Source organism: Corvus kubaryi, unplaced genomic scaffold, assembly GCF_017639235.1.
Source record: "Corvus kubaryi isolate FWS band 111438036 unplaced genomic scaffold, C.kubaryi_AGA036_p1.0 split3-131, whole genome shotgun sequence".
Classification (NCBI taxonomy): domain Eukaryota; kingdom Metazoa; phylum Chordata; class Aves; order Passeriformes; family Corvidae; genus Corvus; species Corvus kubaryi.
Window position 1 is genome coordinate 615,312 of NW_024582083.1, and position 27,754 is coordinate 643,065.

The 27,754-nt window shown below is 39.1% G+C and overlaps 1 protein-coding gene across 5 annotated transcripts in view; it reads left to right on the forward strand.

The window, feature by feature from the left end:
* The first annotated feature begins 6 nt into the window (after positions 1 to 6).
* Positions 7 to 27,754, forward strand: part of KLHL2 (kelch like family member 2) — a 56,963-nt gene continuing 29,215 nt past the window's right edge. For 2 of the 5 annotated variants that reach the window (XM_042014856.1, XM_042014858.1), the window contains exons 1-4: positions 7 to 51; positions 2,933 to 3,058; positions 7,247 to 7,353; positions 11,775 to 11,896. In XM_042014856.1, coding sequence (XP_041870790.1) covers positions 29 to 51; positions 2,933 to 3,058; positions 7,247 to 7,353; positions 11,775 to 11,896 — 378 coding nt within the window. In that variant the 5' untranslated portion in view covers positions 7 to 28. Of the gene's footprint in view, positions 52 to 641; positions 842 to 2,436; positions 2,446 to 2,932; positions 3,059 to 7,246; positions 7,354 to 11,774; positions 11,897 to 27,754 lie in introns of those variants that run through there. The other 3 variants (XM_042014860.1, XM_042014857.1, XM_042014859.1) reach the window with 3 other exon arrangements.

Sequence of the window (27,754 nt, forward strand, 5' to 3'; positions counted from 1 at the left end):
GCACGGAGGAAGCCCGAGCGGAGCCGCGATGGAGATGCTGCTGCCGCCCGTGTGAGTGCGGCGGCGGCGGCGGCGGCGGCGGGGCGGGCGGGGAGGCAGGCGGGCGCCCGGAGCCCGCCGGGACGGCTGTGCGGAGCGGAGCGCTGTGGGGTCCGTGGGCTGGGGCGGCGCAGCAGCGGGCGGAGGTGCCACGGCGCTCCGCAGCCCGGTCGGCCCCGCCGGGCCCCTCGTCGCCGGGGGGGAAGCGGTGTCCGCGGATGGGGGACGCTCGGAACCGGCCGCGGGGCAGCGCCGGCGGGAGGGTCGTGTCGGCGACCTGGTGGCGGAACCGGTGCCCGGCGGGCCAGCGCGGCCGCCCGGGGTTCGGAGATGCCCGGTTGTGTCGCTGCGGTGCCGGCCGCGGGCACCGTGCGGCGGGGGGAGCGGGCGCTCCCGCGGGCGGGCAGCGCTGCCGGCACCCCCGCCCCGCCGCCTTCCCGTGCGCCTTCCAGCTTGTGGGGACAGGCGGGCTTTTTCTCCCTCCTCCCCCTCACTCCTTCTGCTTCCTCCATATGTGGTCCCAAATTACTCCTTGTTTGACTCAGCAGTCGTGCTTATCTCACTCCCGGTTTTCTGGTTATTTAGTTAAGCATCTTTTTTAGTGGCAGTGCCCAGGCAATGCATTCCAGGGGACCATCTCCAGCTGCACCTCAGCTGGGCTCAGTCCTTTCACAGGCTCCGGTTCAGTGCAACTTCATCCTGTGCCTTCGGGAGGTAGATTTCAGGCACGCTGTGGGTGAGGTTCTTGAGAACAAACCGAAGGAAACCAGTTGCAGAGAGCTCTGACCCAACCGGTGAAATGGTAAGAGAGACTCCAGGCGGACTGGCACTTCCCAAAACAGAAGGTGTATGACTGACGGTTTTGTAGGCTTCATTACCTTAAAACAAATTCATCCTTTGTGACAAGCTAATGAAATTTCAGCAAATTAATTTACACTTCATGGGAACTCCTCCATCTAATCCAAGTTGCTTGGCAGCTCTTTACGGACAACTGCGATCACTTTTCTTTTCCTTGCATAGCTGTATTTGATGTGTACACAGCTTGTATACGTATGCAGATAAATAGAGATGCATTGCTTTGGGATGTAGAAAGTTGCAATGAAAAGTGTTCTATCTTGGACTTGGTAAATCGGTGGTATAATTAAAAGCTGGGTCTCTTCTGGTCTTTGGTGTTTTGAATGTTTTCTGCAGTCACTGATTTCTGTCTATAAATTTTTGGAATTCTGATTACAGCATATGTCACATAATGTAGAAAAGTAACATCCTGTCTAAAGGAGTTTGCTAGATAGAATGTCTTTCTTATTTTACCTCTGTGATGTAGCATATGTATGTGCTGAATAACTTGTTTGGGGCTTTTTTTTTGATTGATGCAGACTTCCTGCCTGTTATTTGTCCCTTTTCAGTAATGAATTGTATAATTTTCAAAATTGAGTATGAAACTTCTAATTCATACCAGTTTCATGGTACACTGTGTTAAGCTGGTAGTAGTTAGAGTTCTGTGGATGGATGTTACTTGGTTAGTGAATGTTTTACGGAGACTTTTTACATTCCTTTGTTATCTGATGCAATTTTGTATTGTTTTACTCCAAGATTTTGTAGCTAGTTTTGGGAAAATGATAAATAAAGCCAGCTCATTAGCTTTCCACTATTGTAGTCCACAGAACATAGAGTTCTAGGTTAAAATCTTAAATTTTTGTTGGATTTTTTCTTTTAAGCTTCTTTAGGCATGCCCAGTTAAAAAGTTTCAGGTATAGTAGAAGAGCGGTTGCAGTTATGTGAGTCACTGAATATGTTCAGTTTGACTGTGCTTACCTAATGCTAGTAAGGTTGAATTTTCATTTGAAATCAGATCTTTGATGTACCAGGGTTTGTGGCCCCATCAAGTACCTTTGCTTATTGTCAGTATACAGGTTCAGGAATCAGTTACAGTACTGTAAAATAAAGATGCTAAGCATTTTCTAAGTGCCACAACAACACAGATTGCTTTGTAAGAGCAACATTGTGAGTGTAAACAGGAAACTCATTGGTTTGGTTTGGCATGAAAAGCCCATTTGCTGTTTGGGCAGTCTGAGTGACTGAGCAGCATATATAATAATTTTTCTACAGAAGTTAGTGTCCGTAGAACCTGGGTCTGTCTTACAGAAAGCACTAATTGTAGCTAGAGTTAAGGATTTTTCACACTGCTTAGTTCTTCTCTTGCTATTTGGAGTGGGACTTTGAGAGTAAGAACAATGAAGAGGCTGGTCACTTATGTACATCATGCTTTTCAAAACATTGAGTGAATGTACAGAACTACCCAAATTTTCTCAGTCACCCATGTCTTATGCTGCTGCTAGGGAAAGCCTGGATAATTACAGTAGTCAGTAGACAATCCTTCTGTCAGAGGAGAACTAGGAGCCGTGTGAAGCAGTGAGTGAGTTCCTGGTAGAAGTGCAGAGAGAAGCTCTTACTACACAGGCAGCAAAGGCATTAAGAGACTGGGGTGATGGTTGCTGCATTCTGCCACTGATCTGTGTGGGCACTAGGTCGAAAGTTCCCCAAACTAATTCTGCCCTCACTTCAGAGCTTGTTGGAAATATTCTAGAGTATTTCTCAACTAAATAAAACAATATTCACAAAACCGGAAAACATCTTCATGTTTTCTTTAGGGGAGATTATTGTTAGCCTCCGTGAACGTCACTAGTGTTAGTCACCAACTTACTACTTCCACGGGAATTCTATCTATTCCTCTACACCTTTGGTAATAGGGATACCGAAATTGCTTGGAGTAAAGATGTAGTTTCATGTGCAAATCTTCTTCTTCTCCCCAAGATGAAGGTGAACTGAATAAGAAGTGTCAGCACTGGAGATTAGACAGAAGTATTAACTTTATTTTTTAACTCTTTCTTTCCAGATGTACCAAACTTTGCCATCAGAAGCCCTTGGATCTGAAAGATGATAACACCGAAATTCACTGTCCTATTACAGTAAATCCATGGCACATGAAGAAAGCTTTTAAAGTTATGAATGAATTAAGAAGGTATTACTTCACCATATACATCTGCCTGGAGTCCATAGTTCACTTTTACTTTCATTTGCACTTATGAAGTTAGTAATAGTAGTCTGTTTATTAAGAACATACAATTTCAGAAGTATAGCTGATGAGAAGGATTAAATATACAATAAAGTGATAGCTGAATGATAGCCATGTGATGATAGCTGTAATGTATGCAGTATATTTTTGCACCTGATAAGTTAGTCAAAACTAGTTTTATGAGACTTGAAAAATACGTACAGATTGTATTTAAGGAGTTACAGCTACTGATCCTGTCTTGTACGTAGTTGATCCTGGATAGATGAAAAGTGACTCTGGTTGGGCCTTAGGCTCTTTTGTGTGCATGTTGTTGATTTTCTTGGTAGGCTGTGAACCAGAAAAATGCTAAAATTTTCTAGTCTGGAGACATAGGTCACAGTATAAACCAACTGACTGTACATTTTCTTAGTTATCATTTACCTGCCCCCTGGGAGAAATTGATGAACTCGCAAATCAAATGTTGAAAGTAACTTTTCTCAATAAAGTTTTCTAAGACCTTGAGGGATACTACCATCGGTTTCAGCAAAACTGGGAGGCTGGTTCTGATGGTGTTCTTAGCATCCATATTGATTTATATTTTACATATGAGTAGGTGAAGTGATGTTGGAAACTGTGACAGCTGGTAATTAGAGCTCACAACTGAGCTCTGGAAATCAGGACTCACAGCTATCACTGACAGTAATTCAGTGCTATAACTAACAGCAACAATGGAGAAATTAAATAAAAATACTTCTCTAGCAGAGACAGTACTGGAGGCTGTGAAAATCCTGTAGTTCTTTGTTATTTCCTGTATAAAATTAAAAATTGGAGAGGCTTCACCAAAAAGAAACACAGCAACTGATACCCTTTTAAAGTATGCCTCTGCCTTTGATCTTCTGTGTTCTATATAGGTAAACCTTTATGTGCTGCATAGACTGACACTTGTTGTTTCACCTAAGTTATGCCCTTGGCTTTTTCAAGTGTCCTAGTAAGCAGATATGGTGTCTCAAGGAGCATAACAAAGCCTGGCTAGAGTCGGTAGCAATGAATTCCTGAGGATGAGCAAGAGTTTACATGGAGAAAGTTTCCCAGAATGAATCTTGCGATAGTTTTGGAAGGCAAAAACCTTACCTGCATTTTGCTGTGTTGCAAGTAAAAGATTTGCCATCTTCCAGCGGAGTGCATTTTTGAAGCCCATGGATTATTTTCAGAATATACTTTAGTTTCCATGGTTACCTAAATTCAGATTGCTGTAGAAGCAATTTGAGTAATTTTGCCTTGCATGTATAAATACTTAAAGTTTGAGCAGGAGCTGCGCCATATAACCTTAACTAGTTCTCATTTAATAAGGTGGTCAATGCAAGAATGTTTACTATTTGAGATGAGTACAGCTTTTAAGATGTTAAGTGGTAATTAGATAAAATCATAAACATTTCTAGTTGCATTCATTTGTTTGAAATAATAAGCAGAAATATCTTTAAAATGTTTCAGACTTCATTGCTCTAAACAGAGATCTAATATTAATTAAGTAAATGATATTTTTGATTTAGAAACAACTTTAAAAATGTAGCCAATCTCGGTTCTTTTCATTAGTGTAGCACAAACAGGTATTTGGCAGGGGTATGCTCTCCAAGAAGTGAATAGCTAGTGAAAAAATAATTTGCTTAAGCATTTAAATACACTTGGTTTTGAATGCTTAATTCTGTGTGTTTATATTAAATTTTGGGCTGCTGTCAAGTTGCCTGGCTCTAGTAGCTCATTAAGGAGTTTTTATGTGCCTTCAAATTTTGACAATTTTGAGCAATTTTGTCCTTTGTATTTTTTGTCATTTCATTGCTCACCATCACCTCAACACTGAGTAGAGAACTCATTAGGATAGCTAATTAATTCTTGACATATGACAAAATTACACTTTGATACCTATCTTTTCACTTTATTATAATTTGCTTTTATCACAGTGGAATTTGATGTTACCTATATTTGTTAAAATTCTCATTCTTAAAACAAGACTTTACCAAAACCTTTTGAAGATGGAGGTAATGAACTTTCTCTGTATGAACCAATGAAGAATAGCCTGCAAGCTGGTAAACAGTTGCTCAGTTATTCTTAAATGCATACTTTCTTGCCCTTATTCCTCATTTTCTATACCATGATGATGTATCCCTCACAGCTCTGCTCATTCAGTCACTCTATACAAGCAAATTTGTACAATACCACTTCAGAACACAACCTTTTCTACAATAAATTGATGCTCCCTCATGAAATGAAGGTGCTGAGTTCCTGTGGAAGCCACAAGATGCTTGCAGCAGAGTACATGATTAAGTTTATAAGCTCTTATCTTCAGTAGTTTCTTTAGCTTGTCAGCTTTTAGTAATGCAGAGCATATTCATGCAGTTCCAGACTAGAGATGTTACTAGGTCTACATATGTGCAATATAATTAGTTAACCCTAGCCGTGCATTGATGTAATTCTGTTGCTTCTGGCTTCATTGTTATCTTTAGTATTTGTGTGTAACTAAGTATAAAACTTTTTGTTCCTGTTGTCAGGATAGGTGCAGGTGTGTGATAAAGCTGGGTATCCGATGCTCTTTTATGTGTAGTTTTCTGTTTCCATTTTTTTATAATAAATGTAATGGTTGTTTCAAGGTCCTGTGAACTGTGTGTTTCATCTGGTATGGTCATTACCTTATATTGTACATATTTTTTGATAATAACCATATTGCAGGCTAAACTTAGGAGATTTAGATAGTTGCTGTAGATATTAAAAGTTGAAAGCAGAAAGATAATGTTATGCCAGGATTGCAATATGACCCCAAAGGTTAGCTGTGGCCACCAAAATTGTTGGTGTGTGACCTCCACAAAGCCACCTTACTTGAGTCTGGGCTCATAAAAATTGAATGATTGCAGAACTGAGAGATCACAGAGTTTTCTTTTGAACTGAGGTGAATATCTGAGCAGTTTGCCTGGGAGCTCTAGTTCTGTCCAAGCAAAATGCAACTGCTTGCCTGTCTTTGATACAACTCAGTGTGGTAGGTGCAAACTATCTAAAAATCTTTAATATGTATTCAGGAAAGGTAAAAATAGAAATCACTGGATTGGTGTATGGCTCTAGCTCCATCCCTAAGGAATATGTTCTGTTACGTCATACTTTTCCCTCTTTCCTCTGTTGCAGTGGCTCTGAGTTTTGTGGATTGCATACCACCTCCGCAGGGACAGTGCTAGCATGAGCAGGAAATAAAAGGCAACTGTAACTATGGCTATTTAGATGCTGTGAAATTGCAGCCTTTTGATGTTGTGGTGTGTTTTCTTTTTTTTCTCCCCCTCTCCTCTTTCAGTCTAGAAAATTGGATTATAAAGAGTACACATGTTATTTAAGTGTGTACTTAAGTGGAAGAGGTATGGCCAATAGCTGTAAACTGCATTAGAAACACCTGTGTTAGGAATGGTTATAAATGAGATGTTACTTTACTGCAACTGAACACGGAGGAAATATGCATTACAGTCGCAAAGGACAAGAATGCAAATGAATGTAATGAAGATACAAAGTCAGGCAAGATATGAAGTTAACCATAATAAATTCTAAACTGCTCAGTCTGGAAAAAATAATTGCTATTGTGTGCATGGGCTGAATATGAAAAATACTTGGAAAACAGTAAATATAGAAAAGATCAAGTAGTGGATTTGAACAATTAAGTAGGCATGAGTTTCCAGTGTAATGTGACACAGACATCTCAGTTGAAGTTTGGATTCTTTGTTGTCTGTAAAGCCTTATTTCTTATGTAATTTTTTTTAGTGCTTATGTTTATTAAATTCTGGTTTTTTTCTATCATAGTTGTTCAAAGGGGCCCAGACTTGCAGAGAAAATATTTATAAATTGGGCTGATACAAATGATGGTTATTCAATGCAGAAAACTTCTGTGTAATGAATCACAATTCAGCTGTTTGATTTTGAGATAATTTTGTGTACCCAAGCACCATCCGTAATCTGATTGAGTAATAGCCATGTGGTTGTGTAGCACATTTAAAAACAATGCTTCATCAACATTGTCTGCCTGCTTCTTTTGATGGCATGGGAAAAGAAATAGCGTGTGATATGATATACTTTTCTGTTGTAGTTCACTTACGTGAAATTGCCTTCTCTGATATTTCTAAATAGTCAAAACTTGCTGTGTGATGTGACGATAGTAGCTGAAGACATGGAAATTGCAGCGCATAGAGTTGTGTTAGCCGCCTGCAGCCCCTACTTCCATGCCATGTTTACAGGTACCAAATGCTTCAATACTTACTATGTTGTAATCCAGTCTAACTGTATAAAGCATAAAATTTCATGACTTTTGCTTTTTAGGATCTAATTTGATTTTTAGATAAACCAATAGGAACATCTGGGGTTCTTAATGGTTTTTTTTTTTTTTTTGCAGTCTAGGGACATACTGTCAACTTAGTCTTTGTTAGCATGATGAATGCTTTAAAAAGTCTCCTTAATTAACAAATTAGATGTTAACTAAGCCAGGAATAGACAAGTTGATATACCCTTTAAGTCTCTAGTGAGAAGGTTAAAATAACTTTCATGTGAATTTTGGAGTAAATTTTGTCCTTTAACAACTACTTGCTGCTACATTCTTCAGACCATGAGTGCTCTAGGCTGTTAGTAGATATGAAAGCTTTCTGTGGCTTTGGCAGCCTGTAGCTGGAGTGCATGTTTCAGTATTTTTAGGGTAATTCTCCATGACATGTACTCTGCATCATTGCCACTACTGTTCTGTACAGGCTTGATTCTACTTCTACTCACTCCATGCTGGCCAAGTTACTGCTTTACTGCTAGAGCAGGAATGCTGAGGGCTTGCAAGGCTAAGATAGGTTCATGGGAGCCTCCAGCTGAAATTCATGTGCTGTGGGTTTAATTCCATCGTGGTTACAAATCACATTGAAATAATATGAAATTCAGTGTCAAAGTAAGAATGCTGCTAAATGCATGTTAAAATTAACTTCTGAGGTTTTGTGTATTCCTCCTCAAATCTCGTGCCAGCTTTGTAGTTATTGTCAACTGTTGAAATTCAAAGACTTCTCTGTAATGAATTGCTTCTGACCACCAGCTCAGATGGAGGTAGAAATGTGACTCTTGGCCTGCCCATGTGCAAACAGATTGGTGTTTTAATAATTTTAATTGTATGCAACAAGATGGATGAAATTTGAAATACTGTTGTGTTCTGTGGAAGGAACTGATAATTCTTGATTTTATATTTTGACATAATCCTGGCTAGAAGTGGAGTCACACAACAATGCTTTGAAGTTGCTTGTAAAATTAAGTATCTCTTTCTCAAGTAGTTCTTTAAGTTTGCATTTGTGGTTGAGACAAACATTCTGGGTGACTGATAAATTCCTTCTTAATTTTTACTGCTGTCTACAAAATTAGAATGAAAAAAGCTGCTTCTACAGTTCCTTTTCATCACCTTAGTAGCAGAGAAATGCAAGCCTCTTATATTAGTTCTGTATTAAAGATTAACTGTTGTTGACTATCACACTGAATGTAGTCTTTACTCAGAGTATAGCTTTTTATTATGCTTTCTGTGATTAAGACATTTCTGCTTGCCCTGACTGCCCTTTCTGTGGAGAAGTTTATTACCCATTCAGAGTGCCAGGGCAGCAGTGTCTGTAGCTGCTCTCCAGATAGAATTACTGGAATATTCTCTTCCCTTGCTTCAGTCCCTTTTAAAATTTTTAACTTCTTATATGTTCTTAAATGTAGGTGTTCTTTAGCCCCAGTGGTGCAGGAAGTGGGAACGCTCACTTGAGTAATGGGTGTGAAGTGTTTAAGTAACATATCTGTGGCAAGGTTTGTGTAGTTAGTAAACCAAATTGGTGGGAGCTTAAATAGAATTCATCTGTGGCTTTAGGAGTTACCCACAGATTTTATACTAGGCTTATAGGTTGCTTACAGCACAGCCTAGCTGTGGTATTGGTGCATTTCAGCCATTCCCCACACAAAAAAATCCTGAAGTTCATTGTAACTGTTCTCTCCGTGAAGCCCGGAATTCACACTTCTTAGGTGGATTTTTATTCTCATCCAGTAATCTGCAAGTTCAAATAAGCAAATTTCATCCCTTAACCAGCCACAACCAAATGAAAAAGTATCTTCCTCCATCCAGAATAAAACACGGACTGAAAAGACAGTAAAAAAATTGCACTCGTATGCTTTAGGGTTACTTCTTGACTAGAAATTAGAAGCTTATATTTAGATATGTATTTGCAGTTTGATTCTATCATTCTCTGAGTCATTAAGTATTACTGCAATGCAGGCTGGGAAATGGCATTAACTGGGTTCAAACTCTCTGCCTGTTTTTTTTTCCCTTTTCCCCATTTGTACTTGTAATGGTAGCCCTAATGGGGAGAGGGGGGAAGAAAGTCCCTGCCGTTTAATCTATGTTACTAGGAATATTTCTTCTTATACAGTGGAATTATTTAGAAATATGGTTTAAATCTACTTAAATGTTTAGGGGAATTGATTATAAAACATCAGAGAAGTGACTCTTCAGTGGCTATAAGGCCTGACTTCAGACATGGGTGACCTGAGTTTAATTTTCTTTTCTGCAATGGCAGTTATCCTTAGGGATTTACCTGCTCTCCTCGCTTCCATTCTCCATTTGTAAAATCCTTGGGTAAAAAAAAAGAGGAAAAAAGCCTTCTTTTCATTACTTTGTGAGGAACCACAGAAGCTTTTTAGGTAGCCCCTTTAGTATCTTCAACTCAGCTGATGCTTTGCTGCTGCTTGGGAGGTTGGATCAGCTCAGTGCTTTCTTTCTGTTCACAGTATGCTTTCCTGTCATTCAGAACTCTGTGGAGACATGGTGGTGCTGCTTCCTAGTCATAAACTGAGTTCTTCAGCAGGTTGAATTCTAGACTGAGACTGCCTACTGAGTGCATCTATGGTTTCCTCTATATGATCTATCAAACAGATCTGAATTGATCTAGAGTGGTGTAAGATTGCATGTCTGTTTCACGTGAAAGTTGGAAGCAAGTATTTTTGGTGGGTGGTTTGTTGTTGTTGTTGTTTGGGTGTGGGGCTTTTTGTTTTGGGTTTTTTTTCTTGTTTAGAGTTTTTTATTTTTATATTCTGGGCTTGGTTTTTAAACAGAGAAGGTGCCTATCCATGACTCTAAAAGCCTTGACACAAAATCTGAAAACAAACCTAATGTGCTTGCAGAATATCAAAATCTGCTTTCCCACACACACAGTTTTCCCAAAGGACCACCTCCACAGCAGCTTGCATAATAAATAAGTAGCAGCTTACATGCTCTGAAGATCAATAGGTTTAATCCGTGTCAAACTAGAAGCAGAAACTTGGAATACAGAGCTCTGCAGGGAATGTACTGCAGTCATCCTTCAAAGGTGTAGGGGAATGTCTCAGAAGTGCAGGTGAAAGAAGAAAGTTCTGTGGGGGCTGGATTTTGCTGGTTTTTATGTGGCTAGATGGTCTTTTGAACTTCCTGTCACTTAAAGGGTTGATTTGCAATGCCATGCTTTACCCTTCAGCTCAAAAAAAAGGCACGAATAAAGGCATGGTAACAGATTTCCTCAGTGATGATCCCTTTGCTGAAAGCACTGGGTAAAATGCATTGTTTGACACCAACCCTAGAGACCTGAGGGTAACAAACAGTGAAAATGTGTATGACTTCATAAGAAAATACCAGCAGTGGTTAGCATGTTCTTGTTCACTTCTCCATCTTGTCTTTCTTGTTGTATACATTAAATTTATTATATCACTGATGCCTATACCTAAGGGAAAGAAATAATATCCAACATAGAAGAATAAGAAACTAATGTATTCAGAGATTGGGATATATTCTTCCAAAGTCAAATTTTATATATCTTCCAACACAACTTTTGTAGTTCATGTTTTGTTTCTCAGTGGGTCAGTGCAGAAGGGTTTAAAGATCTGGGATGACCTGATCTGGAAGTCATGAAGAACGTTATAGCCATTACTTCAAAATATATATTTGGATAATTATTTCAGCCATAAAGAAGATACTGCACTTTGAGAAACATCATATTTTGGAAGGTGGAAGTTACTTTGCAGGCCTTTCTATGAAGATTGGTTGTGGCATATGGCCAACATGTCAGCCTCCACAAAATGAGATCCAGCAAGTTTTCCCTTGCTTACCATTTTATCTTAGCTTGAGTTTGAGCTGTTAAATTGGATCTGTAAAAGAGGTGAAGTTGCTAAGGGAATAATAAATAGGCAAGCAAAGAAATATGTATCTTAATTCTTCTGTGGGGATATAACTTTTCTTATTTAAAGAAATTTACTCCAGACCATGTTTGGTATGCTCCTTCAATTCAGAAATTAATAAAGCTAGAGTGTTTTAATAGCTTGCTTTCCCAGAAAAATGTTTTTGTATACATTTGAAGTGTCTTATTTAGGTCTGGTAACAATATTTTCCTGATACTGTACACTGGAAAAAATAGGTCACCTGCACTAAAAGTATTAACCAAGGTAGCATTTGCATGATGGTAACAACAAAATCTTCCTTCCTCACTGGAAGAAGGAAGGAAAGAAAGAAATTAAATTATTATTATGGAAGTTTTTCTACTGTCACAACTGTTCATACACAAAATTTCTGCTGCTATTAAACTTCTACATTTGTGCTGTATTTCTGTCTTATTTACTTGACAAACTGTATTTGTAGGTGAGATGAGTGAAAGCCGAGCAAAAAAAGTTCGAATAAAGGAAGTTGATGGCTGGACTCTAAGGATGCTTATTGATTATATTTACACTGCTGAAATTCAAGTTACAGAAGAAAATGTGCAGGTAAGAGTAAGAATATTTTCTGCAACAAATGAGATGCAATGTGCAGAGTCATTTATTTTGTCACTGTGGTTCAACTCCAACATGGGAAATCTCATCTGCAATCCGGAATTTTTTCAGACCTTGTGCTTACAAAGCAAGTAGTCATGCTGTTTAAATTCTGGGTCAAATTCAAAGACAATTCACATAAATGAAGAGTTAGTTGACTTTAATGGGTTTTGCAACCAAACCTTATGTAATGCAATAAAATAGATGGTCTACTCTGCCTAAAGTTAATGCTGTCAGCCACCTCTGTACCACCCCTTCTCTAATACTTGTGTGCAATTTACATAAACAACATAGACTTATTCCTAAATGTGAAACCATGTTGTTCAATTAAGCTGTCCTGTTTATTTTCTTTCCTTTTAGCCTACACAATAAAGTACTTTTTCCTGCTCAATCTCTGTAACTTGCCAGTGACCAACTGTGCAGAATTTTTAGCTACTGCCTTTTTTTTTTTTAATTAAATCAACCAATATCTATCATGAAGGTTTTGTCCATCCCACACAGAGCTAATCAGTTTTTCCAACTGGCTGTACCTTTAGATGAAGCTTCAATTAGAATAAAACAAACGCAAGCTTCGAAAACATAGCTTCCTGCATTTAATATTTTCTAAATCCAGATGGACTTAAGATGGGCAGAGTAGATTTTCCTTCCAGTATCTTTTGAGATTTGTTGTAGAGGTTTGGTAAGTTTAAAACTAGTCGCATAAAGGGTGATACATTTATTTCTTGTGTTTTTCCTTCATACTCGTATGCTCTTTCTACTCTTGCCCAATGCCAAATAACTGGTTATTAGCAGTTATTTTGCTGCTTTAGCAGGGTGCCAAAACCATGTTGCTGTATTTGGCATTGAAAACTTCTGTTGCAATTATGTGTTGTCAAATTAGTTGCTTTTACTGGACGTTAGGCTGAAATTAATAGCTTTTTATTGGCTGCTGAATCTGCTTGTTTTAGCCATCCTTGATTGAATATTTCTCAAAATGAGAAATACTGCCATCTAGGAACAAAATATCCTACTACTAAGCCTTCCATATTTTAGGTCATACCATAAGTCATTTAATTCTACAAGATTAATTTCTTGTCTTTCTTAAGGACTTGTTTCTTAAGGATCCTCGTTTTTAAAGAATTGTTCTGGTCTGATGATGAATGTACAGAGTGAAAAAAATGACTGAAATTCTGTTGTATTTTACCAGTTTGGTGGTTGCCCAAATCTCTGTATTGCTGTGGAAGACCTTGAGCAAATCCAGAACTATTAGAGATTCCCTAACTGACCTCTTGCTGCTCGATCATGCTGGCTTTTCGTCCTTAAAGTAGAATATTCTGTCTTGCTGACAGAGCTTAATGGCCCTAATCTTGTACATTTGATCCATAACATCAGAAGGGACTTAACAAGCAGCCCTGCTGTATTTTGGCTGTAGGTGTTGCCTAGGAGGAAGCATTATCACCCATCCTTGGCAATGCTGACTCTTCAGTGTTAATGGGGAGGAAAAGTCTTACATTTCTTCCTCATACAGGAGTTGCTGAAGGCCAGAAATCCACAGGTTTAACGCTCGTGAGCCTGATAGGGCTTTAATTTTCATGGCTCCTGGTTATCTGTCTGAAAATAGATATCTGATGATGTTGGGAATGTTAGTATAAATAATATGGCTTGGTGAGTGATATTACAAGTTTGTGGTTACTTGAGTACTGAGAAGAAAGTTGGGCTTCTAAGTTGGGTTTGGATTTTTTTCCAATATAGCTGCAATTTAATGTTGATGGTGAATATACTTGTAATATGACTGGTATTGAATGTCGTAGTGGATTCAGTTCATAAACCGAGCGGAAACACCAATTAAGTGTTGTGGTTTTGGGTCAAAATATCCATTACTTACTCATTTCCCCTCTGTGAGATAAGAATTAGGAGAAAGCAAAGCAGGCACAAAACTTAAGCAGTTTCAGTACAAAGAAAGAGTTTTATTACTAATAGAATTAAAAGTAAAGAGAAATAACAAGAAATTAAAACAAACCCCCTCCCCCTTTTGAGCACTTTCCTCCTTTTACCCAACTCGCACAAAGGATAACAGAACATGGGATTTTAGTCAGTGTTGCAGTTCTTGATAAGTCTCTGGCATATGCTTAAGGAAAAATGGGTTTTCTTCTTCAGCTGCACATGGTTCCCAAACTGCCACCAACAGCAGACCCGTCCTGAAAGAAACAATCTGCTGTGGTGTAAAACATCTCCCCCATGAAAAATCTCACAGTTCCTTCACACTGCCAAACACGGGCCATCACATGGGGTTATTAATCTTTTTAAGGATGAGTTACTTTGGCCTGAACACAAAGGCTTTCTTCGCCACAAATCTCTAAAAGCCTCTCAATGCTTCTATATAGCCTGGCATAGACACTCTTCACAATTTTCACGGGCCGCACGTGAATTCTCCACCCCCCTGTGTACTCCAAATGGATTAAAGAGACAAACAGTTTGTGATATTACAGTTTCTTACCATGGCATGCTAGAAGGTTTTTAAGCTACTCACGAGAATCGCGGCACCGCCCTCTTTTCTCCCGTCGCCATTTTCAGCTCCGTCTCACGGGACTCACTTCTCTTTCTCTCTGACTCTGAAGCCGCCACGTTGAAGAGTGTTCTTGTTCAGGCTTTACGGTGGGGAAAGCCTCGCTCCCTTTGTGCTGCTGGCTGCGTGGTTCCTCTTCAGTTCAGTGCGAAGTGTGCTGGCTGCAGACAGGAGGCTCCGCCAGCTCCCGTTGGCTCCGTGTGGAGAGGAGAGGGACCCGCCGGTCCCAGGGAGCCGTGCTGGATGGGTTTAGCTGTGTGGCAGCCCTTGGTTTTAGCTGCCTGCGGCTCTGGGATAGTTCCCCCACCCAGCGGCGGAGGCTCCGAGGCCCCCTCCACCTTCCAGGAGGCAAGCTGGGACAAAAGGCAATTCCCGCCCTTTCCGTGTGGTTTAAATATGTAAATTGTGAGAAGTGTTAATGCAGGGTTTGGTGCTCAAGGCACCAACTCTGGCATGCCCCAGGTCAGAGGGAGTCCAGCTGCGTTACTTCTGCCCATCACAGAAGTGACTTCGGCATCAGGAAAAGAGCTGCTGGCTGGGCTAGCTAGCTGGCTTCTCGGCAGAGGGAACACGGCAGGATCCGATGGGATCAGCTCATGTTAGCTTGGAGACAAAGGAAGAGAGAAGAGAGTCTGTTCTGGTCTGGCTCCTAACAGGTTTATTGTTAGAAGTTTCACAACCTGAACAAGCTGGAATCCGATGTGATGGGATGGAATGCGATGGGATTGTGATGGGATGGCTCCTCGGAGCCTTGTCCTCAGTTTTGAAAACCGCGGTGAAAGGGGAAAACAACCAATGAGTTACAAGCCAAGGGAGGATACAATTTAACAAGAACCACTGGGGGAAACTGAGAGGTGGGAGTTACAACAGAGACCCAGTGAACAACCCAGTAACCGGGAATTTTCCCAACCCAGGGGAGGCGGCTTGGACCCGGGCACCGCCCAGGGGTGATGCGGCTTAGGCTTCTGAGCCACCCCTCGACCCACCCTCTGAGTCTGCCTCTTCAGGAAACTGGATCCAGGGGATGGGCTGGGATTGATTGGCATCTCGCTGCCTCAGCCCCACAGTGGGCTAGGTCACACCAACAAAGCATCATTAGTCTACAAGACTGTCCATCAACTCAGGTTCAACGCACTACAAGTGTGAACTTTTTCCTACTTTGTCACTTTCATTCTTTTTGCATATTATTACTAGATATGTAGTGTTCATGGGCATTACAGCAGAAATAAACACTACGGATAAAAATAAATATGCTAATGCAACTTCTTTTCCTTAAGTTTGAAAGCCAAGATGCAAAAACTGTGACTTTCTGGAAACCTAGAAACCCACTGCAGATTGTCAGGCCTTAGTTAAAAATATGTTCTCTCCATAAGCATGTTGCATGCTCTTGAGATTAATTCTAGCTCTGTTTCTTGTCTATATGACCTAGAAGGTATTCTGAAATTTTGGTAGTGTTTAGGAATTTATCTTGTAGGAATACAGAACCACGAAAAGCTAAGATGCCATGTAATTTTATTTTATATTTGGAGTAGTGTGCTGAACTGGAGTGTCAGGTTCTAGGTAACTGGTTATGATTCTTATTCGGATACCCTTTATGGAATTTCAAGTGTATCGTTCCATCTCTTCAGGTTTTACATAGTAAGAATAGGTATTGAATTAGATTCTAATAAGTGATACAGTGTTTGAAGAGGATGTGCAAGCTTCATGTTTAAATAATGTAGAATTCCTAAGTAGTTCTTGGTATTAAAATAGCTGCATTGTATATTTATGAAAACTAATTATAAAGGAATACATAATCCTAGCCCAGCTCATGGGTCTTTCTCAAGGGGCAGGTTAAGGCTGAGCTTCTTTCCTAGAATCTTACTTGATCTAGATGTGGACAGGAGAGTGCTTCCTGTCTGTGCCTTTTTAGCTTCTCAGTGAGAGCTGCTTTTTCTTCCCACTGTCCTGTTCTCACTTATGTATGTTTTTGCGCAGGTGTGAAGGCAGAAAAATCAGGTGTAAGTCAGTGATTGAGGAGAAAACCACATTCATTTAGCCCTTAAACTATCAACACGGGAGGCCCTCGTCACTGGCTGTTACCACTACATTAGTTAAATACAAAAGAACATTTGTTCTTTTCTTCAGTTCTTGGTTCAATAGGTTCTTCCCAGCCTGCAACAATAAGACAGCTGGTATATGAATGTGTACATTCTTTTAGTGCTCGTCCTTCATTTAGAACAAGTTATTTTATAATTCATCTCTAGTGGCACTCACTTTGCATAATGCCATGCCAGTGTTTCTGCTGTATTTACATTTAAGTCACATTTTTCTGCATTCTTAAGTCTTTGCTCTTCCCTTTTCTTTTTTTTTAAATTTTTTTTCGTTTTTTTTTTTTTTTTTGTTAGGAATGAAATTAAATGTCAGACTTAATGCAATATCTCATTCTTCATATTTTAAGAAGGGAACACCCAAGTTAATGTTTTCAGAAGGCAAATCAGCTTTCTTGCATATCAAATCTTTTTGATATCCATATAGGTATTAACTACATGCAGTGCACAATGTGGGAGAGTTGGTTACTATAAGAGGCTCATGCGTGAGTAACTCTCCCACGCTATGCGTATGCGTTGCAGCCCCTTTTTAGTCAGCTGTACACCTCGGGCCTCTCCTGAGCACAAATACATTGGAGGAGAAATTCCTGCAGTTGTTGGCGGGCTGTGGATTTGTTATGGGCTTTAGAGGTCAGCCTGATACAGGCTGAATGGAATGTGATTTGAATAAACACACATTAGTTGATTGGGTTCCTTTCTGATTCCCTGCTACAGTTCTCTGTTCCTTTAATCGTGCTGATGCAGCTATTTGCTGGACTGTTTTATAAAGCAGATCACTGAACTTAAAAAAAACATCCAACAGCATAACACTCAGTATCTCCACTTCCACCCTGCATGGGTTTTTGGGGTTTTTTTGAGTTATTCTTAACTTGGATCATGGCCCTGTCAGTTGTTTTCACCCAATTCTTGGGGTTAGTGTATTGAAGTGTAGGAACATGCACCTATGTTGGGAGTAGATGTTTCCCTGCAGCCTGGGGAAAGCATTACATGTAGCTTCACTTTGCTGCTACTGCTATCTTGCTTTTGAACAAGATGAGTGCATGAGAGATAGTAGAAGAGAAAATCACAAAAAATTGTATTTTGACAATTGTATAACTCTGTCCTAGCATATTTTTTCCTTTAAAGAATTTTGTTAGGTACAACAAACATGAATTCCAGAATCCTGAATAGGGTTGTTTCCAAAGATGTATCATTTTTTGTGCTCATTTTCTGAAATTATTCAAGAGCAACGCTTGCATAGTAATAAGCATATTATGAACAGTTATATGTATGGATTTTTTCTTTGTAACTCTTACTGTTCACTCAGATTGCCATAAAAAGTACAACAGAGATGCTTCTATTTGTATGGTGTCATGGGGTGTGGGCATAAGAGTTGACAGCACATTTGATTTAAGGTGCTGTCAAAACAAGGTCCAAAAAAGCAGCTGATTTCCCCAAGAAATCCTCAAAAAAGATCCTCATGTTGTTCCAGCTATTTAGTAAGGTAGACATTCTACAGTACCATGTTTGGTAGTACAGGCTTTGACTATTCATGCCACACCTCATCACCTCTAAGGTCTACTGGTTGATCAACTTTGCAGGTTTTTGGATCCTGAAAAACCCTCTAGGTTGAAAATGAGCAGATACTTCACACCAAAACCCAGAGAAGTCCCACAGCTTAAGAAAACAGATGTGTGCTTTTTAAGATGGTCAGCTTCTGAGTTATATAGATACACAAGCATTGTGTCATGCCATAAGTTGGACTGAGGGTATGTTAAAGGAGCACAAAGAAGAAGGAATGTGATGTTACAGGGAATAGCATAAAAGATAATTGCTACTGCACTCTGTAAAGTGGAACGGTGACTGAATGTATCTAGACGTGGCAGAACATATTTAATCTAACAGTGGAAACTTTATTATAATCCTTAGGTGGTTTATTCCAGTTGCTTTAATAGTTTTTCTAGTTCAAAAAGTAGGTAGTATCTGACTTAAATGTTCCTGGTTTATATTAGACTAATTAAGGGTACTTCCTTCTGTCATCTTGTAGAGCAACTTGTTGCTGGTTTTGCTGTAACAATCTTATGTATTGAATGACTGTTCTTATTCATGTACTGACATTTTTTTTCTTTAGTCTAAACATCATAGACTTTGGAGGCAGTAGTTTCTAAATCTTTTACCATTCTTAATGCTTTTCTAGACTCTTTCCACTTTACCTATATCTACATATTTAATATGCAGTGGCCAAAATTGGTCCATCGAGGCCTTTTTACTGCAGACAAGAGTGAAACTATTATCTTGTGAATAAAAAATACAGTGTTTGATTCTTTGTCATTGATTTTCCAGTAACACAACACTGATTGTAGTAGTCGCTATGTGTTTACGCTGGTAGGGAGGGTAAGAATGACAACGTGGAAGTAGTCATCATACAGTGGGAGAAAGAAATTGTGGCATCTCTTCGTTTTGGTAAAAGCCATTTTGAGGGATTTGTTGCTTTAAGTATTTATGCTTATTAGCATAATACTTCTAATGAACCAAAACTGCAACCAGTGGAAGTCATTATCTGATTTAATAGTAGCTGAGTGTCTTTCAGGAATTTTAGTGGGCAACACTCCAAGTTCACACCAGGAATTATCTGTTAGGAAGAGATGCCAATTTACAGGTCTGTTTCCAGAGTGCAACCACATGTTAAAATTGGTTTTAATTAAAAAAATTTTACAATTTTACAATTTTTACAAAAAAAGTATTTTTGTTTTGGAGAAATGTTCAATTATATTTTAAAATTCACCAATAACAGAAAAAAATGGCCTACTGAAAATATTTAAAATTATATCTGATTTAGAGGTGGGAGGGCAGGAGAGAAGAAGGATGTGTACATGTCATTTTAAAACTGAAAGAAAAATGTAGACTATCTATTGAAGAGAGCATTACACAAAATAGAATGCAACATAATGAACAGTCCAGACTTGTGTATGTTGAGGAGGACAAAAACCTCCAACAAACCAACAAGTAGATACTACTTTCAATAAAATGTAATAAAACTATGTATGATCAATAAGATGAAGTCCATGTAAACATAGGTTCTGCATTTATCACGCCTAATCTTCACTGGATACTAATTTAAAGGCAAAAATAAAATTCTGTGCAGCATGAAACATTCTTTATTTGTTCTTCTGCTAAGCACTAGAATAAACTCAGATAAAAATATTCAGAATAAGTTGTTGTATTGTACTTAGAATTGGTGTGCTTTTGATGAACCCCATGCAGTTTTATGTGGATGGAAATACGAAATAACCTGTTTAGGCACTACCAGTTTGTTCTGAAACTTGTATTACCAGAATGTCAGATTTAGTAGTGGAGTTGTTTTTTTCCTCATGCTTGTCTCATGATAGTCTCAGATTCCCTCTTTCAGTACCCTTTCCACTAAGGGTCAGGTACACCAGTTTACAGGACTTCAGTTAAAAAGGGAGTTCAAGATCATGATGGAATATCCATTTTAACAACTTAATATTGCACATCAACTGAACAACAGCAGCTAGCTGTGTGTGCTTTTAGCTTGAAGAAAATACAGAATGACTTAATACAGGCCAGTTTATAAGACTCTTTACTTAATGCTTGCCACAGTATTTGAGCACTTATGTGATCAAATTAATAGAGCTTACAGTCCAGTAATCTTCAGAGCCATACTAACTTTGTATCTGAGCTGAGAATCAGAATACTCCTAGGAATAATTGTGATGCTTGTGAAGCTTTATCCTTGAAAACAAGTGTTTTGTGTATATGAAGAGGTGACCAAGTGTCTTTATATGAGTTAGCAACACTGTGATGTGTGATGAGCATAAAGCATGTGTTTTGGAACTAGTTTCATATCTAACTTGGAGTGTTTTTCAAGAGTTTGTGAGGCCTGCCAATAAAGTACATCTTTGAACACTACAGAACTTCTCTTTTCCCTTATTGGATCACAGAATGTCCCTCTCCGTTCAAAGGGGTATATCCAAAGGAGTATATTTTCTTTACGAATATAGGAAGGTTTGTGTTAATTGGGGTAGATTTTTCCTTTTTAGAATCCAAGACTGACTTTACAAAGGTTCTTTACAAATGTATGATTGGGCATTGTAAGAGGAGGGAGTTGAATTCAGTACTTGAACAGAGACATGCATTCTGTGTCCTGGAAGTGTGCCTGCTGCTGTGTAAGTGGGTGGAAGAGATAAAAGAAATATTTATTCAACTGAACTGAATCCTGTGAAGCTTTCACTGAATCTTATAGTGCAGTAGGTTCTGTTTCAAATATAAAATACATATTTTATATATGAAACTGGTTGGAGAGAAGGTAGTGCTGAAATTGCTTCTACAGGAATTGGCTGTTCTCCTTCAGAGAACCTAAGAAAGAGATGTGTGGAAAAAAATGCCACACTTAGAAACCTAAATGGGGCAGGAAGGGAATAAGTCTGATATTGATACATTGCTAGATGTGCCTAGCCACCTCTTTTTTAAAAACCTTTTGGTAGTCAGGGAAAGTGAAATAGCTTAAATGAAAGTATATCTTGAGAAGAGTGAGTTATAGGTAGGCTGGATCTAGGCAATTACATCCTTATTGGTCATGATTAACACCCTACATGTCACCAAGAGACCAACAGATACTTAATATAGGTCCAGTACCTCCCCAGTCGTGCACTCTACTGAAATGCAGGGCTCCTAAAGAAGAGTTTATTCTAAATTAGCAGCAATTGCTGAATGGTTTTCAAATATTTGATGATGTTCTAGACAGTGCAGTTTGGTGATGGCAGCACGGGTCATGATAGCTAGAAGCAGTCAGAGCATTCTAGCAGATTCAAGTAACTTAATAAAACTATTACTGCTGTACCACAGGTTAATGTTGGCATGTCTGAAGTTTGCTGACTGGTTCTTGATAAAGGCCTTTTATTTACTTGCATTTGCCTCTATTTACTAACCACAGTTTCCTGATGAAAGCATTTAAAAAGCATCACTATATTATTTATTAATTGAATACAGTTTCGAGGTATGTTTTAAGCCAGTGGGTCATTATGGCTGTCCCTGTCCTGTTCCCCCCTCCCCACTGGTTCTTTGTACAGATTTCCTCTTGCATCTCCACAGTGCCTAGACAGTCACTTCATCTTTGTTTAGCTTCCAAAGTCTTCCCTGCAGTACATGACTGCTTACATGTTTGGTGCTAGACACAGAGTATTGGACCATGTGAATATTCCTCTGAGCTGGTTTATTGCTAAAGTCTGCATGCTTCTAAAGAGCAATGCAGTTAGGTCAGATAATACCAATCCTATTGAAGATAACAGTGATACTTATTTTGTTATGGTTTTTCTTTTTCTTTCTAGAGATCTTTTTTTTTAAATAAATAAGTGTATGTTGTTTCTCTTACTGCCCCTAAAAAAGTGGAGCAATATTGCACTGATTTCCCTGTCAATAGCGGCAGTAGATTTTTTCAGAAAATGAAAATAGCTTTGACTTTAATGTAAAGTTTTTTGATAGCATCTTTAGAGGTGAAATCTGTGAATTTATATTTCCTGTGACTTAACTTGCCAGAAACCTCAGCAAAGTATCCCAGTGCAGCACATGTTCTTTTAGACAGACTGGTAGGCCAAATCTTCATAGAACTGTACAGCTATCTTTTAAGCTGTTCACATAGTTTTATTTTTCTGAGCTGATACTGAATTCTGATTCCCAAATAATCTCCTATAAACTTCACATTTTGGACAGATTTGGCTTCCTGCCTTCAATATATCATGAGTAAGGTGCTAGTTACTGAGCCCTGAGGTGACAGGTTACAATCCTGCTTGTTTCTGAGATAATTAAAATATATGTCATGGCCTTTGATTCCCTTATCTTCCATATCCTGGCTTTTTCTAGACTCAGATTAATCGTGAAACCACCATATTTCCATCATCATATTTCATTTTACCATCACTTTTGCCTTGCCTTCATGAAAACGTAAAATGTTCTGTCCGTAAACTCACTTTTTTCTTTCTTAATAGGTTTCAGGCAACTGCCTGAAGGTCTTGAAAGCATTTTCTTTTCCAAAAAATGTTTTATGTAGTCGAGCTATTCGATTTTCAAAAACTATTGGTGGCTGGTGATCTTATTTCCCTGATGCAGATATTATTAAAGCGTTAGGAGGAGATGGAGTTCTTTATTGGATCATCTTATAGAGCCTTAAAAATAAACAAGCCTTTGGCCTGTCTGCTCGTCTCCATGATGGCTGCTGTGGCATAGATACATAGATTATGAAAGCTTTGGCAAATTCTGAAGTTGTATTCAGAGTCATTCAGGTTAAAATGTTTTGTAAAACTGGTTCATCCTAATGACTTCATGATTAAAACAGGATTAACTCGTGTTTTTTAAATTCTGATGTGCGTTGAAACCACTCTTTACATGGCAATCCAAACTTTCACTTTTATGACAGCGCAGTTCTAATAATATTAGGGGCTTGCTGACACTGCAGAGAAGTACTTAAATCCAAGCTGACATGAGTTTCATTATGAACCCTATTCATAGAAACGTGTTTAAGTCTTACTGGGCAAGAACTTAGTGTTGGACTAAACAGCTTTATAGTGTGTTCTTTGACTGTGTGCTGAAAGACTACCACTGTGTTTTGCTATTGTATATATTTTATACTGAAGGCTTCAAGGAACCATCTGGTTACCTCCTTTTGACCTATTTTTGTGTTTATGACAACAGCTTTGAAGATTTTAATAATATGAGGGCACAACTAATATGTGGCATAGCTGGAGGAGAGACAGTGGCACACTTCTTGAATTTATATGCATTGTAAGACATGTCAGGCAACAGTAAATGATCTCATTTTTCCAGTGAAATAATCTTAGTAGGCATTCTGCATTTGCTTATATGTGCCTGCCTGTCAGGAGAAAGAGTGTAGGAGGGAAGGGAAAAGAGGAGCGCAATCTTTTTACAGGCTTATTTTATTACAAATATAAGCTTTGTTAATTTGCACTTAAAATGAGTAAGCTTCACATAAGAGCTGCTGACCAAAATACTAAGCAAATAGCTTTGTAGGGAAATTTAATGTTTTGTTCTCTGACACTTTTTAAATGCATTTAAAATGTATTTTTCTCTGTTTTTTTCAGAGGATATCTTTTGTGCTTTTAGCTGTTATATATGTGCGAAGTAGAACTGCCTGTTTTTTTGGAGCACAATATTATTATGTGCACTGCAGAACAGCTATGGTTGTTATATTGTCATTCCCCCTTCTATGTTTGTTTTCAACTGAGAAACTGGTGTTTTCATGTGGCTGAAGATGTACCCCAAAGCCTCACACTTATTTGATAGATGTTTGATGCTCTCTTAAAGGATTTCTGTTTCTGGTTTGGCTTGCTTGGTGGTATGTGACAGGAGGAAATCACACTGTGTGCTCAGCATGAGGAAAGCATTAAGGGTTGCTGAAACTGGTAGACTGATAACAACTAGGTGGCTGCATCTCCATATCTCCAGGCTCCAGCCTGGTAGTGAGGCTGAGCATGTCTTTGCAGTAGGTACATGCACAATCGCTTGAGAACCCTACTGCCAGCCCCACAGATCAGTGGAGGCAGAAACACTCTCTTGATCTCTCTATTATCTCTTGGGCTGGGCTGTCTTCCTAAAGAGTCTCTTGGACATGTCTATTCAATATCTTTTGTATTGTTAAGCCAAACTGAATAAATATAATTCATACTACTTCATTTAGGGATAAAATTCTTTCCTATGTGCTCCCCTGGGTTATAGAGGACAGTGAAGTTCATGAGGTAAGTAGCAAAAGGAGCTTGCAGAGAAAGCAACTGCTGTGTCTGAGAAGCTGGAGCTGTGGTTAAGGTAGAGGGAAAAATGGTGGCAGGAGAAGCAGATGTTGCACAGATATGGCAAATACTCTCTCCTGAGGTATTCACATTTTTATGTTACTGCCTTTTTTTCTTTCCCTTCTGCAGATATCTTACTGCTGTTTCTCTCTGACCTCCAGATTATGCTTTTAAGGTTTTTTTTTTTGGCTGGCTGAATGGGGATCCCAGAACTTTGTTCATAAAGAAAATTGAGTAGTCAGAAGGGTATGAGCCTTGTAAGAATGACAAGATACCTGAATGGACATTTGAGCTGTTGTACACTGGCTTGTAGGTGCCAAAGAGAAATACATAAGGGAGAAACAGAACTGAGAATGAGCACCAGAGAGAAAATTAATCTAAAATGTGGGTCAAAAGGTATGAGGAGTGAATTAAAATTGTCCCAAGGCTGTAAAAGACTCTCTTGGACTATCAAGTGCCAGCGTGTGTAGGAGGCAGAGAGTCATACATCTTCCAGAGAGAGACTGTTGTCTTGTGGACTGAATCACAGATTCTCCCTGTCTCAAAATCTTTGTACCTTCAGAAAGTGTTTGGGTGTTCTGGTTTTCGTGTTTTGGTTTGTTTTTTTTGTGGGAGGGGGAATGTGGGCTGAGGTTTATGAAACCACTTGTTTCTGCTTATTTGGAAGAGAGACTTGTGGGCAAAGGCGGTGAAGAGGCTTGGAGCTTGGCTATGTCAGCATGGTCTAAGCAAGAGCCAAGGAATGAATCAGAAACTCTTGGAGGAGGTGATGGGGTGAGAGAGAAGTGGGGTTGAGGCAGGAGTGTATTACAGAAGAGATACTGATCTGTAATCCTGCACTTCAGAAGCATGTGATTCTGATTACTGTGGGCGCTGAATGGGAAGTCACCGAGGGATTTAAACAGGCATGTTTAATTTAAATGATAAAAAGAATAAAACACTTTTACTCAGCACTGCAGCTCTAAATATAACATCTGTTCGTTTCCTGCATATTGTTTCTTTAATGAGTGATTTAGGAGAGCGTGTGGGCTGTCAGAGACATGCACGAGAAAGTTGCCAAAAACTAATTAAGGTAGAAAGTCCCAGTTACGCCAAGGGACTGTGCAAGGTGCATCCTCTTACAGGTCAAGGGTAGGCTTAGAGAAAGGGTCAAAAGATGAAGCGCAAAAGCAAATGAATAAAAACATCCAATCACTAGAGCAAATAGGATTTTATAGACATATCTGTAAAAATAATCCTTGCATACCCACAGAAAAAAAGCTTTTTAAGTGAGGTGGCTGAGATCATATGAAAATGTTATGTTCTCTAGCAGGCTATTCCTTGGAATTTCAGCTCATGTTTTAGTAAATCACCACAAAGTCATTAGTGATCCTGAGCATTACAGAGACTATCAAGGATTTGGTTTTTGTTAGTGGCAGGTGAGATAAGGAAAGTTCAAACTCCCATATGTTTCAGAATTCTATTTATGAGTTGTGCATAGCTACTAAAATCCTCCTGTAATTCTTTGAGTGGTCCAGAAATAACCATATCAAAAGCTTTTGAAAGTCAAGTTGGTTATAGTCCCTCCTAATTGTCACATGATGAGCAATAAATAGATCAAAAGTCCCTAGGGAGGAATGGAACAAATAGGAATAAATAGTTGGGTTTCGCTGTATCAGAGTGATTGTAATGTGTCACAGGCTTCCAAAGGACATATTTCCTTTAGTTTTGAAAAGTAGGTAGCAAAAGATGTAGGTGATGAACTGGTTTAAGGATTTTTTTTCAAGATCGGACAAAAATAGAAAATCTCACTGCTTTCTAGCTAAGCTAGATGTCAGGCTAGCATGATCACAGACCAAAATTAATGTTGGAAAGTGTAAAGTAATGCATGAAAAGAAAAAAAATTGAATTACTCCTACATACGGCTATGTTTTACATTAACAGCTTTTTCTAGTATAGAATAACATACTGTAGTCACCTTAGAAAAACTTCTACTATTGTAAAATAGTGTCTTTCAAAAGGAGCATAAAAAATGGCACAGCAGTATCTCTATGTCATTGTATAAATCTGCATTACCACCTGTTATCACTGTTGGATGGTCTAAAATATGACAGGAATAGCATGCTTTGGGGAAAGGCTTAAAGCCATTAAAGGCATGGAAAAGCTATCATTTGAGAGAGGAAGGGAGTTCAGGCCTTCTCTAGGCTGACTGAGAGTTGACTAAAACAGGACTCTTATTTTTCTTCCAGTGTCTGTCTGTTTCAAAGACTCCACATACACTTGTAAAGGGTAAAAGGGTGAGTTACTAACTTATGCTGAAAGATAATATGCTTTTCTTTAGAGTACCTAAAGAGAAGTGCAAAAACATGTATGTGCATCCATGTAGTTGTTATTGTTTAGGGTGGGTGCCTAAATGAGTAGAACACATTGCTGCAAAATGCATGAGTGCAAGCTGCCTAGGATGCCCAAGGTGAGCTGTGCTGCTTTCTAGCTGTGCTGGTTGGTTTGGAAATGATTACCTGTGTTACCATTAGACAGACTGTGTTTCAAAGCAGGTATTTGCACCTCGTAAGGTTTACCTCCCTAATTAGGTGAGGCCATATGAGGCCCAGATCTGGGTTGAATTCACCTGTTCTACTTTTCTCCATCCTAGGTTTCCTTTTCCCCTTTTCCTCAGAAAAGGGGAAGACAGGGGAAGGGGCGGTGCTGGTGGAAGCAGAGCACTGCTCTGAAGCTTCGTTTCAGTAAATACTGGGATTAGCCGCATACTGGGGAAGGATGGAGGACATAACAGATTCTGTCTTAAACCAGATGCCAAAATTGCTTCCAGTGTGACTCAGACTGTGGAGGAGATCCCTAGCTGCTTGTAGCAGAGCTAGACAAAAACTGTTCTAACAAAGGCAAGTTTTTTGCCGTTTCCTTCTGCAGAAGGAAACTGAGATTTCTTTTTTTCTTGTGTAGTTGACTAGGGAGATGTGTTGTTTTTTCTTTTTAGAAGGCCTGGATTTTACCTATTATTTGAACATTTTTCTGGAAAACTGTGAAGTTCTAGACTAGCCTGGAAAATACTTTTAACTCTTCGTTTTATGGGCCAGCTAGGATTGGGATTCCATTGAGAGGTATTACAGCCACAAGCTCTTAAGTATGGTGTGGCCTAAAAGAGTTTACAGACTTGAATAGACTATTTGTCCAGAGAACTTGTGGCTGCCCTATCCTTGGAGGTGTTCAAGGCGAGGTTGAATGGGGCTCTGAGCAACTGGGTCTAATTGAAGGTGTCCCTTCCTGTGGCAGGGGGGTTGGAATTAGGTGATCTTAAAGGTCCCTTTCAACCCAGGCCATTCTATGATTTAAAAAAAAAAAGGAAAAAAAAGAGTATCAGATCTGATGACCATTGGGTAGAT